The sequence below is a fragment of the Rhipicephalus microplus genome, chromosome 1, assembly GCF_043290135.1.
Source record: "Rhipicephalus microplus isolate Deutch F79 chromosome 1, USDA_Rmic, whole genome shotgun sequence".
Taxonomy (NCBI): Eukaryota; Metazoa; Arthropoda; class Arachnida; order Ixodida; family Ixodidae; genus Rhipicephalus; species Rhipicephalus microplus.
In genome coordinates, this window is record NC_134700.1 from 87,950,736 (window position 1) to 87,967,476 (window position 16,741).

The window sequence follows — 16,741 nt, forward strand, 5'->3', positions numbered from 1 at the left end:
TCCCAACTCATACGCCTGTCTTCAACAGCTGCGGGTCAGGAACTCCTCTCACACATAGGTCTTCCTATCCCAACTCAAGTTAACGAACCAGAATCATTACTGCAACACCTTCACGCTAAAATCACAGTGCTACCCTTTCCCAGGAACATGCACCCGGTGCACAATCAGGCTCGAAGAAGGGCAGGAGCTCAATCCTTACTAAAAGCGGCCAACCTACACGCGACAGACGTGGTTTTCGTAGACGCCGCCAAATACGTGGACAAACCCTACTTTGCAGCTGTGGCGGTCGCCCCAGACGGAAAAGCTCTTAATGCTCTTACCGTAAAAACACAGAAAGCCTCCGAGGCTGAACAAGTGGCCATTGCCCTTGCTCTAGCACTCTCTCAGCGCGACGCAGTATTTACCGACTCTAAACCCGCTGCACTGGCATACCGCCGCGGTACACTTTGCCAGGCGGCATTAAGAGTTCTAGCATCTGTTCAGATAACTGTAGACAAGTATATCCACTGGTTCCCTGGTCATGAAGGGATCAACGTTCAACCAGGGGTCCCCAATGGTAATGAGCTGGCCCATAACCTCGCGCGTGATATTACGTGCCGCGGGGGGTCGCGGTCCGGCTCACTGGCCGGGGACACCAACACGCACCGGGAGCCACTCCTATCATATCATGAAATTTGCTTGCACTATAAGTTATTTAGAAAGGAATTCCCCTCACCTCACTTAGCACTAAATAAAGCACAACAATTAACGCTTCGACTGCTGCAAATGCACAGTTACCTCAGCCCCTATATCTGCAGCAAATACCTACCAGCATTTGGGCCAGAATGCCCCAAATGCCAAAATTCAAGGTGCGATTTAAGTCACATGCTGTGGCAGTGTCCCGTGCTGAACGCTAGCTTCGGGTCCCCTGCCACCAAGGACGACTGGTTCAACCACCTCAGGAGCCCCGACAGGGCCCTTCAACACCAGGCCGTCCAGAAGGCCCAAAAGGTGGCTGGCGAGCTCCGACTCCCAGTCCCCACATGGGCGGAGCCACCGGGCTGGCCCCCGTAAGGGGTGCCCAGTCACCTTCAGAACCTTTATTAAAGTTAATTCTCTCTCTCTCTCGCTGTGTGGATAGCAGCTCATAAACTGTGATTTGTCTTTTGTAGAAGTTTAGAAGCATGCCTCGGCTGCACATATCCACACACACTTTCTTGACCTTCATCACAAATATTCTTGTCCTGAATTCTTCACAGACGCATCGAAGTCTCATGATGGCGTACCGTGTGCAGTGGTCGTCCCAGCCCTGTCAGAGGCTGGCACACTGCATTCAAATACAAGCATATTCACAGCAGAAGCATACACGATATTAGTGGCTGTTTAGCACATTAAAGAATCAAACATATCTAAGTCAATTATATACACGGAGTCTTCAAGCAACGTGAAAGCAATGAAAACTTTGAAAAAACTAAAATATGTGGTAATAATGTGGCTCTATTCACTGCTATGCATCGTTTACTCGTCCTAGAAGAACATTAGGGCGTTTTGGGCGCCTGGGCCCCGAGATATTGAGGGCAATGCAATAGCTGACCGGCTAGCTACATCTGTCCATACAGATGGCTCTAAAACATCCAGGGAAGATCCTCACACTGGACCTGATGCCCTTCTGAGGAAAATACTCAAGTCACGCTTGCAATATCTATGGGACAGTCAAACATAAAATAAGCTGCGCATGGTCAACACAGAGCTAGGTAACTGACTGACAACTTTAAAAACACATGCAGCAATCACACTCTGTAGATTTAGAATAAGGCACCCTTACAGTACTCATGTACATCATTTGTCCGGGGGCGACTTGCCTAGCTGCGATAGATGTGGTGAGCCTCTGACAGTGTTGCATATCTTCCTACTATACACAGAACTAGAGTTGCATAGAAAAAAGCATTTCCTGTTGTTTTACAAGCACAAATTCTTTTCCATGCCTTGATGTTTTTAGGCAAAGAGCCTCTCATTAGAAACAGGTCACTTTTGGAGTTTTTAAAATGTGCATATCTTCAGTGTCATCTGTTGTCAGTAGAGGCTTCTGTTGCGGTAGCTGCTCTATGGAAAGTACTGGCCTCCCAGCTCTTATTGAGAAAGGAATTGACGAGGCATTTATTCTAATCTATTGTTCTCGCAGTACTGCTTAGACTACTCGCCACTCATTTTCATTGTACTCACTCTTGTGGATCTCATGATTTTAAATACTATTTGTTTTACGCACATTATAGTACAATATTTCAGGCCCCCATACAGCCACTTAACACCATCATCGCTCACACGCCATAGCTTGTTCTGGTGCTCTTTGCCCATCAGTGGCCCTTGTGCCATTAAGCACCATTCATCATCATCATAAAAAAAATAAATTATGTTCACGTGCCATCTGCATGCTTTGCATAACATTGATTCCCAAGGTACATGGGATCTGTCAAATTTTTAAATGTTCGTGTAGTGGTGTGGCTGTTTTCTTGGGGGAAATTCAATAATACCCTTATACTAATGGGTGCATGTTAAAAAACTCCAGGTGGTCGAAATTTCCGGATCCCTCCACTACAGTGTTTCTCTTAATCATATTGTTACGAGTAACTTCTTTAATAATCTATTCACAACACACAGAACTCGACGAGCAAGATGGTGCCAGTCCAGCATCAAGCGAAGACTGACTTTGTCCTCTTCTTTCATCCAGCCGCATTTAGCGGCTGTTATGTATCATAACCCCCGGCAGTAGAAGCACCGTCCTGGTTCTAAATCTACCCAGATGATGTCGAAGGGGGCTAATGGGGCTTTAGCCGAGCCACGTGAACGGTGTCGCTCGGAGCTGACGATGACTTTGTTGGATTGGTTGGGACAATCTCGTACATGACGACTGTCACTTGGCGAACTTTACGATGGTTCATTGTAGGGCGACAACAGTTCCTCAGACAGTCCCACACGCTGAGTGGGTGACCAGAGGAGCACGAGAGAACCTGGGGAAAAGTGCATGTCCCTATGGTGAAAATCGTAGAACTGTCGTTGGTGCGCCTGTGAGGCCTGTAGACAATTATGGGCAACTTGGCGCACGTGGGGGGCGCGTGTGGTGGCTTCCCGAGCATATTCAGTAGCCGCAGGTCACAGTCTAAGGGTAGAGTTGGATACCGGCCATATAGGAGATAGAAGGGCGAGTAGCCGGCAGTGTTGTGACGGGATGAATCTTAGGCGAATGTCACATGGGGCAGATAAATTTCCCAATCCTGGTGGTCTGGCGCAACATATTTGGCAAGCATATTGGTTAGGGTCCTGTTGAGGTGCTCTGTGAGGCCGTTTGACTGGAGATGGTACGAAGTAGTAAATTTGTGCTTGGTATGGCAAGACCTGTGGGTTTTGTGAACGACAGCTGATAGGAACATGCGGCCATGATAGGTGAGAAGTGGGCTGGGAGCACCGTGCTCTAATATTATGTCGTACAGCAGAAAGTCCGCAACGTCAGTAGCGCAACTGGTCAGGAGTGCTCGTGTGATTGCGTCCAGCGTGGCGTAGTCTGTGGCTAGAGCAATCTATTTATTTCTGGCTGTGGAGAGTGGAAAAGAACCCAACAGGTCGTGACCAACTCGAAAGAAAGGTTCAGTGGGAACGTCGATCGGCTGATGGTTGCCGGCTGGGAGTGCACACAGCATTTCGCAACGCTGGCAGGACTCACAAGCGGCGACATAGCATCGAACAGAGTGGGCAAGTCCAGGTCAGAACAAGTCCAGGCCAAAAAAAAACGACGTCGTACCGGATTGTATGTGTGAGAAACGCCCAAATGGCCCGTCATGGGAGCCTCATGAAGTTGGTCAGGACAGTGGAACGCAGGTGCGCAGGGATGACAGGAAGTAGGTCTGATCTGAAGGAATCAAGGTTACGGCGGTATAGGATCCCGTTTTTCACCAAAAACATTTGTAGGGACAGGTCACAAGGCGTTGACTCCAGTTTGTCAATGATGGCTCGTAAAGAAGCACACCAACGTTGCTCTTTGCCTATGTTCAGCCAAGTGTCAAGATCGATCGTACCATCACCGGACAAAGTGCCGGGATCCCGGAGATGCGGGAGTGGACGTAGGTGGTGGCTTGGACTTATGAAATTGGCGTAGAGGAAGTACCAGCAGTCGAAAGGTCACCGATGTTGCGACCACTGCACGTCTCCATCGAGGAACAGGGGTCATCCACCTCCTCCATTAATGTTACGAGTAACTTCTTTAATAATCTATTCACAACGCACCGAACTCGACAAGCAAGATGGCGCCAGTCCAGCATCAAACAAAAACAAACTTCGATCTCTTCTTTCATGTTATGTATCAATATTGTGGTTTTGGGACATTAAACCCTACATATCAATGAATCAACCCTTGAACTATAATCTAAATGCATGAAAAGTGGTTGATATTAGTTTGCACTATCCCACTATCACATGTGTTGTAATCACATTGATGCTCTGATGTGCGAAGCTGCAGAATTCTATTCCAAAATGCTCAAGTACCAGCAAACCTTCAGCTTATCATTGTAGCAAGACTGAAAGTTAAGCTCACACTCATACCTCATTAAAACAAAGCCACATCTGTGTCGAAAATACTTCATTATATCTGGCAATTCATTATAAACTAATATTTATAACACTATTCGTTGCAAAGTTATTCTGCACTTAGTTTGTTATATCTGAATTTATTATAGCGGGGTTTCAGTGTACATAATGACAAAAAGCTGCGTGCAAACGAACAGGACTAAGATAACTATACCAACTACCCTTTGTCCTATATGCAGAGATGGAAAGGCTGCACCATTCTGCGCCAGGTTGCGCATAAACGGCAACATCCGCGATAATCAACAATTGGAATTGTAAACGACTAAATCTAGTCGATTATTGTCATCGACCGAGCAACACTGAGCGTTGGCTACACAAAGAATGTGACCACATCTTTATCCAGTGCAGTTTGATCATGTAATTCGGTCCATTCATGTGGCTTGCTAGTGCCCGTCTCATCACTGTTATCTCCGGGGTTTTCCGGCAAAAGCGGTGGCACCAACATTAGTAACTGTGCATTAACTAGCAACACAGTGACACCTCGGTAATTTGTACGAGCAAGCCGTGCAGCTTTATCACATATTAAGTGGCAGTGTGCGTACAAGTACAAATGTGCATCTCTTGATGTGAGCCATTGCTAAACAAATACGGTACCACAGCAGGTGCTGCCCAAAACCCACTAGAAAGCCTTTTCTTTTTTTTTTTTTGAAAAAAATCAAAAGCATCACACGGATATATATACCTGCCCAGCTCGTGCCAGCGTTAACGACGATGAATGCCAGCTGCAATACATACGGAGTGGTAGATTTTGCTGACTGAACTTTTTCCATATCTTCCGCAGTATAGTATCGTGCGGCGGACGCGCCGCACGGGGAACACAGGGCACGACGCTAAAGTGCCAGCCGACAAGAAGTACGCAGCAGCCAGTAGTGCAGCAGAAACTCTTTTATTATATACAATCTCGCGCATATATACACAGGGTAGCAGCGCCCCCTACAGGCGGAAATACTTTACAAGAAACCAAAACTAGCTTTGCATGAAACCGAAACATGACATCGTTCCCCCCTAGAAAGAAAAGAACATGTGGTTCTAAGATCCTTATATAACGAAATATGCAGGCTATTATCCTTATTTTGAATTATTATTAGAATTATTAATGGCTCTTAAGTAACCTGTATAACCTTATACAGTTTTAAGCGGAGTGGTAGGACACATAGAATTTGTGCAACCTTAAACTACTGTATTTACAATCTTAACATCCCCCCTCATTTATTCGTAAAGTAACCGGTTGAAGACGAGAGAAGTGGCATGAGAAGAAGAAAAAAACATAGCTATGTATACAGCGCACCATGGCTGAAAGCACTTATACAAACAACAAAAAATCACAGCATACCCACGTATTCCTTACACCCTTATACAATAAATGAATGTACAGCATACACACAACAATGCATACGTCAACAAAAAATCACAGCATACCCACGTATTCCTTACACCCTTATACAATAAATGAATGTACAGCATACACACAACAATGCATACGTATGGTATAAATTCCAACATGTGAGTAAGAAAGAAAAATTTAAGACACGTCCTTAAACCTGGACGGTTTCTTACACGAACGCTTAGAACGCCGAAGCTCATTGCGTTTTGAAGTGCTTCCTTGCGAAGCAGGAAGTTCTGTATGTAAAAATGAGCCCACTGGCTCGCTTACACACTGCTCGGGCACAGCTTAGAGTGTACGGGAATAATTGGAGTCCGACGACTCGCTTAAGCATCCCTCAGTTGCAGCTGGGGACGGAGAACCCTGACGTGAAGCATGAGAACCTGAAGGTTTGGAAGCATGTCCATTAGTGTTAGAAAGAATACTGCCACGAGGACTTGACTCGTCGGAAGCGTGCTCGGTGCACGGTAAAACTTCATGGTGGCTGGGCACCACAGCCGGACTTGCAACTGGTGCCTGAATACCATTTTCCCAGGGAAAAATGGTGATGCTGCAGGAATAGAGATAGGAACCAACCGTGGAACCGAGGCAGGGTATTGCGACTGGTTCTGCAAGGGTATTGAAGAGTGCAAGTGTGAAGGTGGTTCCCATTCGAAATGGACGATTACCAGTTTAGAAGCATTCCAAACCAATCCATCGCTGAGCTTAAATGCTTGGGATTCCACTGCAGACATAACAGTAAACGGACCTCTTAACGTGTGTTTTTTTCCCTGGAACACGCACTTTGACTCTTTGGCCAGATGACTGAAGCTTTGGCTCCTCGCTTCTGATCCACATAATTCTTCATGTGCTTCTGCCTATGAAAAACTCACGTCTTTAGGGTATAGTCCGATAATGACTTAAAGTAGAAGGGAACAGCAGATCAGTTGTGTCAACCGCTGTGCGAGGTTGACGCTTATTAAACATGGGCAGAGAAACGGTAAGTACCCAAATACTCTGTAATTGCCTTCTTTAGAGGACATTATTCTAGTTGGGCTAGCTGAATGTACTCTTTCAGGACCCTGTTTAACCGCTCAACCTGCCTATTGGCTTGAGGATAGTAGTTGGAAGAACAGAGTTGTCGAATACCTCGTTCGGAAAGAAAAGTTTCTTACTGATGAGAGTTAAAGTGGGAACCATTGTCTGTTCCTAAGCATGTTGGAAAACCTTCACGGCCGAAGACGGAAGTCATAAAGGTTATGACTGCATTAGATGTAACATATCGAACGAAACAAACCTCAGGCCATTTGGAGTAATAGTCAGTCAAAGTGGCTGCGAAGCAATAATCTGAGGGAATATTTGAAAGAGGACCAATAATGTCCATGCCTAACTTCCCCCACGGTTTCTCAGGAAAATAAACTGGTTGTAGGGGTGCAAAGACAGGTTTCGCCGATTTGTCGGCAGCCTGACAGATGTAACAGTTCCGAGCTGCATTTACACTTGTTTGTCAAGGCACGGCCACAAGTACCTGTCACAAAGCAGCTGCTTTGTTCAGATTGTGCCTGGATTTTCGTAGGCTAACTGAAATAATTGCCCGCTGCAAGTTTCTGGAACTGTAACACGTTCCCCACGGTAAATGAGCCCATCGGCATAAGACAGTTCGTCTTTCACTGCAAAATAAGGTAAAAAAGATCCGCACGGCGAACACAGGGCACAACGCTGAAACGCCGACTGACGAGAAGTACTCAGCAGCCAATAGCGAAGCAGAAACTCTTGTATTATATACAATGCCGCGCATATATACACAGTGTAGCAGCGCCCCCTAAGGGCGAAAATACTTTATATGAAATCGAAACTAGCTTTGCATTAAACCGAAACACCACTCGCAGCATTGCACCTGATGTGCGAAACAAAGTAAGCAATCATGAAAACAAGATAATAATCGCTTATTCCTTGTTTTTTGAGTTTTTTCTTCCCCAGCTATGAAGTTCGATGATGGGAATACACACACAATATTGTAGGTGACAAGTTTAGTATTCTACTACATTAGCAATAGAAAGGAAAACGATAGGTATAACCTTAAGGGAAAAGAAAAGAGCAGAGTGGGTCAGGGAACAAACCGGGGTTAAAGATATCATAGTTGAAATCAAGAAGAAGAAATGGACATGGGCTAGGCCTGTAGCGCATAGGCAGGATAACTGCTGATCAATAAGGGTAACTGACTGGATTCCATGAGAAGGCAAGCAGGTGAGGGGGAGACAAAGTTAGGTAGGCAGAGGAGATTAAGAAGTTTGCAGGTGTAACATGGCAGCAGAAAGCATAAGACCAGGTTGATTGGCGGATTATGGGAGAGGCCTTTGCCCTGCAGTTGGCATAGTCAGGCTGATAATGATGTTTAGTACTGAGTGTTTGAGTAACCATAAAGTTTCATACAATAATACCAAGCGAGCAATCTGGCGCTATTTTCTATGTGAGCTCCTTCAGCAGCGTGCGTACCACCATAGAAATGATGGGAAGTACAGGCTTCGGATCTGCTTCGTATGGGTTACGTTCTTGAGATTCATGACACTTCTTTTATAGTCCTATCAGTCATATGAGCTCATATTTATTTGAAACTTATTTCATTTATTTGTACGCAAGCTTTATTGCAGAAAGTTTTCCTGGTGAGGCAACTCTGCCATAGCGTGCGTACCACATTTGCATCAAGATTTATCAAATTATTTTTCGTAATACTTAATAACAAGCATGCTTGTTTTTCTCTCAAAAGTGCACATTATCTATTTATGGAAATAACAGTACAGTAATAAGTGAGAAACACCTAACGTTTCGTTTTGTGTGATGCTAGGTGCGTCTGTCCAAGTGGTCTGCCCCAACGCACCTCTGGTTTGTTGTGAAATCGAGTTATCACAGCGTGACGGTGCGTGTACTTAGCTTTATCATCGTTTTGCAGTCTATTTAAAACGAGTTGAGGAAAGACGCGCTCGTGAAAAAGCATGAACTCGATGGAATATTCTGCTCTGGCATGAGACGTTACGTCTATGCACAGCGCTGAGTGGACGACACTTCGTTTTAACTGTCAAATACAACTCGCAAAGCTTTAACGTCACAGGAAATTTCAGACCTAGTGGTCTTAAGCCTCTTTGAACAACAGTGGCGCTGCTTCAGTGCATTTCACTGCACCCAACCACTTGCACTGGGCAAAGAATGAAACTGAAACTGTAGAAAAAGATCTGTAGATAGTTCGCTAACTGACCCTATCAATCCGAAGCCTGTACTTCCCATAATTCTCATGGAGGTATAGGATCGGAGGGCCAAATTCCTTTCTAGGTATTACTGTGTGAAACTCTATGGGTGTAACTATTGAAACTTTTAACAACAAAAATAATTTTGATTGATAATGATGTTTGACCCTAGAAATCTGCTCCAAAACTAATTTTTGTTTCTTCAAAACACACTTTTTGGTTCTCCGAACCTGCTCTGACACTCCCTTTTTACTGCGCCAAAGCTGCTCCAAAGCAGCATTATTTCTGCTTCCTGAGCTGCTCTAAAACACTGAAGTACACTCCCAAATCGTGTACGAATAGAACAAACTCTTCAGCCGCTGTGTTAAAATTAATGATAAAATTAAAACCAAGCACTGGCCTTATGTTTCGGGACTGATTTGGTCTTTTTCTCAGGGGTTACCATTTCGCCGGCGTCAAAGCTAGCGACTTTATTTAGTGGCGTCTCTCTCTTCGTCTTCATTCTTCCTGCAGTTTGTGTGGCTGCGGCGTTTTTTCCACTGGTTTTGTAAAGAAAACACCAGGCCAGTGTTGAGCGGTTAGTGTTTTGTGTGGCTATCATCCGTGTTGACGATCCGGGCGCTATGCTTGACTACCGACTCATGTTTGTCAAACCATGTTTCCTCCCTCACAAATCATGGTTTGCCCCAACTTAAGGGGGTGATGACGAGAGCACCTAGATGTAGGCGCCTAGATTGATAAATAGACACACGAAATGTGCTAACAGTATGCGAAAAAACGCTTTGCATTTAGAAACCAGCCTAATGGCGCTTACACAAGAAGATGCTATGACAGAGGCCCTCTTGTGTACGCATCCTTAAGCTGGTTTGCGTATCTTCAAGCATGTACTAACAGGTCCAGCAGCAGATTCTTTCATGTTCTTTTTTTTAACTAATTTGGGATTGTTGCTTGCTTTGTTTTTAGGACTAAATAGAATAAAACGAGCATTTTTTATGTTTAATCTCAGTGGATTTACTCTCAACTATCAGTCTAATTTTTCAAGCCAACTATTTTCTCTCTGCTCAAGTTCTATTAGATAAAAGCCTGAAAAAAAAAGATGTTAGTGCTGTCTGTATATAGGATAACATTCAAGATGAAGGAATGCTTATTATATCATTCATGTCTCAGTGATTAGGAAAGGTCTTATTATACTGCCCTGAGGTACACCATATTTCAGTGTTTTGTTGTTAGAGTAAGTGTGGTTATGTAGTTTTATAGATTGTTAAGAAGAAATGGGTTTATTTACAGTTGTGATGAAATGGCCGGACAGCAGGACTTGCCGGACAAGCCCAGTCCGGTTTGCCTAACCATAAGCGCCAGCTCCACTACTTTTGTGTCCCGTACACTCGCACATCTTCATTGCAGTATTGTTGTCGTTTAGTCAAGTAGCGTTCCATAAGGCTTTTAGCAATGCGACGAATTCCATAGATTTCTAAATTTACTAAGAGAATATCATGTTGAACTGAATGAAACACTTTCCTGAAGTCAAAGAATAGACCAATAGTGAAGTGTTTCATTTAAGTGTTTTGAGTGAAGACAGTTTTATATGAAGTGGTGCGATGTCAGTCTACTTCCTTGGTTGAAAACTGTATTGATAATCACTTATTCATTATTTGTGACATGGTAGCTAAAGAAACATATAAATTCTTTTTGCAACATTAGAAAAACTTGGCCTAACTAGCGTTGGCCCGTAAATACCAACCTATGTTTTCTTTCCACCTTTGAAAACAACAGTAAAAATTGGGGGACCTTGAAGCTTTGCCTTTAATAGTTGAACACAACAGTGATAATCTGGTCCTAGTGCTTGCTTCACACACTTAGTGTATAAAATCTTTTCGTACTTGCTATGCATCCACTATGTGGCCTTAATGGTGTAGTGGTGTGTTGGCCCTTTGTAGTGGGTGACTGGCTTTAAACTATGAAGTCATTATGATAATCTAATTTTCTGACACTCAATGGCAATGTACACTTGTACTGCACATTATTACAGCAATATTTTATGATGAATTGTAAAGCATGTACACAGGATGTGTGTGTTTGTAAAGCACAAGTATTACTTTCACTGCATTTAGAAGCACAGGAAGTTATTTTCACTGTATTTTTGAGTAGAGGCATGGCTGTTTGGTAGAAAACCCACTTACGATGCATATCCTCTAAGTTCGATCCCCACTCAATCCCAGAATTTTTTATTATTTTATTTGTATCTTTCTCTATTTTTCAATCATGCAAAGGTGCTCAATTCGGTCATGGAAAGATGATGACTTTCCATTCACAAGCAATGACGCTGAGGCCGATATTTCTGTGAAACGAGTACTTTAATGCTATCGCGTTAACACGGGCTATCTTTAATTTATTTAGAAATCCAGTAGCGAACATGCCCCGCCACGGTAGTCTAGTGGCTAAGTTACTCGGCTGCTGACCCGCAGGTCGCGGGATCAAATCCCGGTTGTGGCGGCTGCATTTCCGATGGAGGCGAAAATTGTAAGCCCGTGTACTCAGATTTGGGTGCACGTTAAAGAACCTCAGGTGGTCGAAATTTCCAGCGCCCTCCACTACGGCGTCTCTCATAAACATATGGTGGTTTTGGGACGTTAAACCCCACAAATCAATCAATAGTAGCCAACATCTGCTTAGGTGTATAAGTGAATGATTATATCAAGCAAACGATGGAATTCTTTACAGGCAATAGTGAGATGTCATCATCACCTAGAGCAGAAGTTTTTGTTTTTGTTTTTTTTGAAAACCTATAATGGTTGCAATCTTTGCTTCTGTTGCTTGCATAAAAGATACAGGGGTGGAACAGCTCGTGCATTTGCCCCACTGTTTGCAAAAATTAATTTACTGAGCCATCCCGTGCTGTACCACTCCTGCTGCACCAAACTTACTTATCAGCTCCGCCCTGCACCGCAGCACCCGAATTTAGCCGCAAGGTGTGACAGCCAACAAGCCTCTTGCTCAGGAGTGTATTTACCATGTTATTTACAAAACACCGTCTTTTCCCTTTCATAGAAAGGGCTGTAGTTTGGATTTCGTAAAGGCTCTGATCACTCTAGCAGCAGCCTCGAACATTTATTCTAAGGACGTGGTAGCGATTGGTATGCGCACGTGTCATCACAGCAGGCATCAGTGCAAATGGCTCATGAACACCTCTATAAGGCTGCGCTATTGGTGCATAGAGGCTGCAAAAGGACCATCTCTCATTGGTACGGCCGTTCGCTCTTACACCAATGTTTTGTAGAGTTGCACGATATTGGATCTGAAAGGGTTGAGTGCGAGCCTTGCAATTTGTTGCTATCGCATTCATTGCTTCATCCTTCTGGTGAAACTTATATATATATATATATATATATATATATATATATATATATATATACCTAAGGGCTCATTTTTCTGTGTTTTTACACAATAATAATGAGATCTAACAGACAATAATGCAGAGGAAAGTATAGGGGAAGATATTAGACCGAATTGTAATGTAAATATGAAGAAAAGTGGGTGAAAAGATAACTTGCCGCGGGCAGGATCCGAACCTGCGACCTTCGAATGACGCGTTCGATGCTCTACCACTGAGCTACCACGACACCTGTCCCCCCAGCCACTTTAGAGGGTTTATATGTGAATTAAACGTGGGTGGGAGTGTCAATCAGCACCACCAGTAGCAATGGCGGTGAGTGTGGCACACTCTTTTGAGCCTGTTTGGCTTCAGCTACCACGTGAACTTGTTACGAGTGGGCAGCTGTGCAATAGTCCCTCGTATACAACCTAAAGGCACTAAGTCTGCCAGTACGAGACTCTGGTTAATGAATTAAGGAAAGAATTGTATACCTAAGGGTTCATTTTTTCCGCATTTTTACACAATAATAATGAGATCTAACAGACAATAATGCCAAGGAAAGTATGGGGGACGATATTAGACCAAATTGTAATATAAATATGAAGAAAAGCGGATGAAAAGATAACTTGCCGTGGGCAGGATCCGAACCTGCGACCTTTGAATGATGCATTCTATGCTCTATCACTGAGCTACCTCGACAGCTATTCCCCCAGCCACTTTATAGGGTTAATATATCAATTAAATGTGGGAGAGTCAGTCAGCGCCACCAGTAGCCATGGCGGCGAAAGTGGCACACTCTTTTGAGCTTTTTTGGTGTCACGTAGCACGGGAACTTGTTACGAGTGAACAGCTGGCCAATAAGTGTATATATATATATTTATATATTTGTATTACTATATACAACATCATGGCAGTGTTCAAAAAATGAAAAAATATGACGTACAGTAACTAGTAACTTTGCTCAAAAAGAAGGGGTTCTAGGACCAGCCTATCAAGGAAAGCTGCACAGGACTACTCATCGAGGTTACATTTCATATTGCTATTTTTTTAAGGGCTTTACCCAGTGGTGAATGCCGCCCACATTCGGAGCCTTGCTCACTAACGGTTAAAAGTTAGAAAGCAATATGTATTGTATGATTACAGTATCTTTCCGCTCTACTACTTTACTGTGTTGAGGGGCGGCAAAAGTAGTTGAATGTTTCATAAATCGATGGCTGTTTTGCTCTGTCAAGCTTGCATATCTAATGCATTCGTGCTTGAAATGGCTCTGTTAAATAGTGATTTACTGGTGCATTTGCCCTAAACTGTCACGTATTTTTATCTGTTTTCAGACATGGAAAATTACAATGCTGTTGTTGAGGAAGTACAGAATTCCAAGGATTATTACCAAACTAAGGCCCCTGCATAACGTCATCATGCATTCATGGCACTTTATTCATGCTTTTTTTTTTTTTGCAGTGACAAGGGCTTGTTGGGCCCTTGTATCGGAACTTTTGTATTTCAGTGTCAGCACTGCAGGAAGTGAACATTTTGTTTGTTTTTCTGCAAAGTGAAACAATTGACATAATAATTTTTTGCATATATCTCTTATGCTGTATATCTTATTATTCAAGTGCTACGCACTCACCTGGATAGATCAGGAGGAAGAACACGGTGAAATATAAATGTAAAATAAATGAATACAATGAATGGCATCATAATAAATTGAAATGATCTATGAATTTAATAATAAGTTCTACTCTCACGATTCTTGCAACTCGTCCCACTCTTTTGTAGACTTGGTGGATTCTAGTGTTTGTAAATGTGAAGTCACATAGCTCCTATGTCATTTTTTCAGGATATTCGTGAGGATTTAGGGCAAAAAATAACCAGCACTTTCACTGTCCCCACAACGTTTCGGCACGAGTGGAGACATATGAAGTTCCTAAGTACTAAGTGCCTAAGAACAATGGATATACTAAAAATATTGTCACACACAACACAGAGAAGTGATGGGAAGTGCTTAATGGATCTATACAGGAGTAATGTGAAGACACGTTCGGGCTATAAAAGTGTGGTGTATCACCCTGGGACACCAAAAACGCTGACAATCCTTGGTCGGATCTAATGTTTGGGCATCTGCCTAGCCACTGTTGCCTTCAGGACGAGCCGCATTCAAAGTCTCTACGTAGAATCAAATTATTGGTCATTCGGTTTTCAACCGTCATGCAATACATATTTTCCCAAAGGGAATGCACAATTAGACCACTCTGCTTATTTCACTGTGAAGGGTACTCGATCTTCTAGACTCAATCGATCTACAGTGAGAGAGCCTTTCTCACTTGAAGTCAAGAAGCTCACTGAAAAACGAATGTCTCGATTTTTACTCTCTGAATGATGCCTCTGGGGAGATCATTCCCATCATGGCAGTGTCAGCGAATTGACTGCTACATATCCTTCATTAAAACCTCCAAGCATGCGCCACAACCACACATACGTATGCACTTTCTTGAACTGCAGGCAAAGTACTTCTGTTCCGAGTTTTTCACTGTTGCTTCCAAGTCGCCTGCCGGCGTACATTGTGCTGGGATTGGGAGTTCATTTACAGACTCTGCTACTCTACACCCAGAAACAAGCATCTTCACAGCAGAAGCTATTGCTCTGTTGACTGCTGTGAAACATATCGGCCAGGATAAGTTGGAAAAATCAATTATATGCACCATCATTTCTCTCCAAAAGAATAAAAACCTCAAAGTGATGGAACTGTTTGTTTACTTTGTACTATGTATATATCCGGCCAATATATTTTGTTGTGCTGTGTGCCTGGACATAAAGACTGCAAATAAATGTCTTAGGCCACGAGATAGCCACTTCTGTCCACATATCATCATGATCAGTCTGACTGCGTCCTCTGCTGGACAAAGGATTCTCCCATGTTCCGCCAGTCAACTCTGTCCTGTGCTTGCTGCTGCCACTTTATACCCCCAAACTTCTCAGTCTCATCTGCCTGCCTAACTTTCTGTCTCCGCCCAAACTGCTTGCCTTCTCTGGGAATCCAGTCTGTTACCCATAATGACCAGCAGTTATCCTGCCTGCGCGCTACATGCCCTGCCAATTTTCATTTCCTCTTCTTGATTTCAACTATGATATCCTTAACCCCTGTTTGTTGCCTGATCCACTCTGCTCTCTTCTTGATCTTAAGCTTACACCTATCATTTTCATTTCAATTGCTTGTTGCATTGTCCTCAGTTTAAGCTGAACCCTCTTTGTAAGTCTCCAAGTTTCTGCTACGTAGGTAAGTACCGGGAAGATGCAGTTGTTATAGACCTTCCTCTTGAGGGATAGTGGCAATCTACCAGTCATGATTTGAAAGTGCTTGCCAAATGTGCTGCACCCATTCTTATCCTTCTGGTTACTTCAATCTCGTGGTTTGGCTCCGAGGTTTATAACCTGTCCTAAGTAAACGTAGTCTTTTACAACTTTAAGTGCACTATTACCTATCTAAAAGTGCTTCTCTCTTCCGAGGTTGTTGTACATTACTTTCGTTTTCTGCAGAATAATTTTAAGACCTACCTTTTTGCTCTCTTTGTCTAACTCCGTTATCGTGAGTTGCAATTCGTTCCCTGAGTTACTCAGCAATGGAATGTCATCGGCGAAGCTCAGGTCACTAAGGTACTCTCCATTAAATCTTATTCCTAACTCGTCCTATTCTAGGCCTCCGACAACCTCCTGTAAGCACGCGGTAAATAGCATTGCAGAGATTGTATCCCCTTGCCTTACATCCTTCTTGATTGGTATTTTGTCGCTTTCTTTATAGAGCACTATGGGGGCAGTTGACCCCTGTAGATTTCTTCGAGGATGTTTATGTATGCTTCATGGACACGCTGATCTCACAGTGTCTGAATGGCTGCTGATATATCTACTGAATCAAACGCCTTCTTGTAATCAATGAAGGCTATGTACAGTGGTTGACTCTATTCTGAGAATTTCTTTATTACTTGATTGAATATTAGTATGAAGGTGGTTGATTGTTGAAAAGCCTGTTCGTAATCCTGCTTGTTCGTTCGGTTGATTGAATTCTGATGTCTTAATTCTGCCTATGTAAATGCTTCTAATAATACATACTGTTCCTCGAATGGACTCGAAGCCCATTTTACAAAAAACCTT

General features: G+C 43.3%; 1 protein-coding gene across 1 annotated transcript in view; it reads left to right on the plus strand.

Moving 5' to 3' along the window:
* Positions 1-14,342, plus strand: part of LOC119178579 (replication protein A 14 kDa subunit) — a 47,205-nt gene extending 32,863 nt beyond the window's left edge. The window contains exon 4 of the mRNA XM_037429789.2: positions 13,927-14,342. Coding sequence (XP_037285686.2) covers positions 13,927-14,003 — 77 coding nt within the window. The 3' untranslated portion in view covers positions 14,004-14,342. The remainder of the gene's footprint in view (positions 1-13,926) is intronic.
* The last annotated feature ends 2,399 nt before the right edge of the window (positions 14,343-16,741 follow it).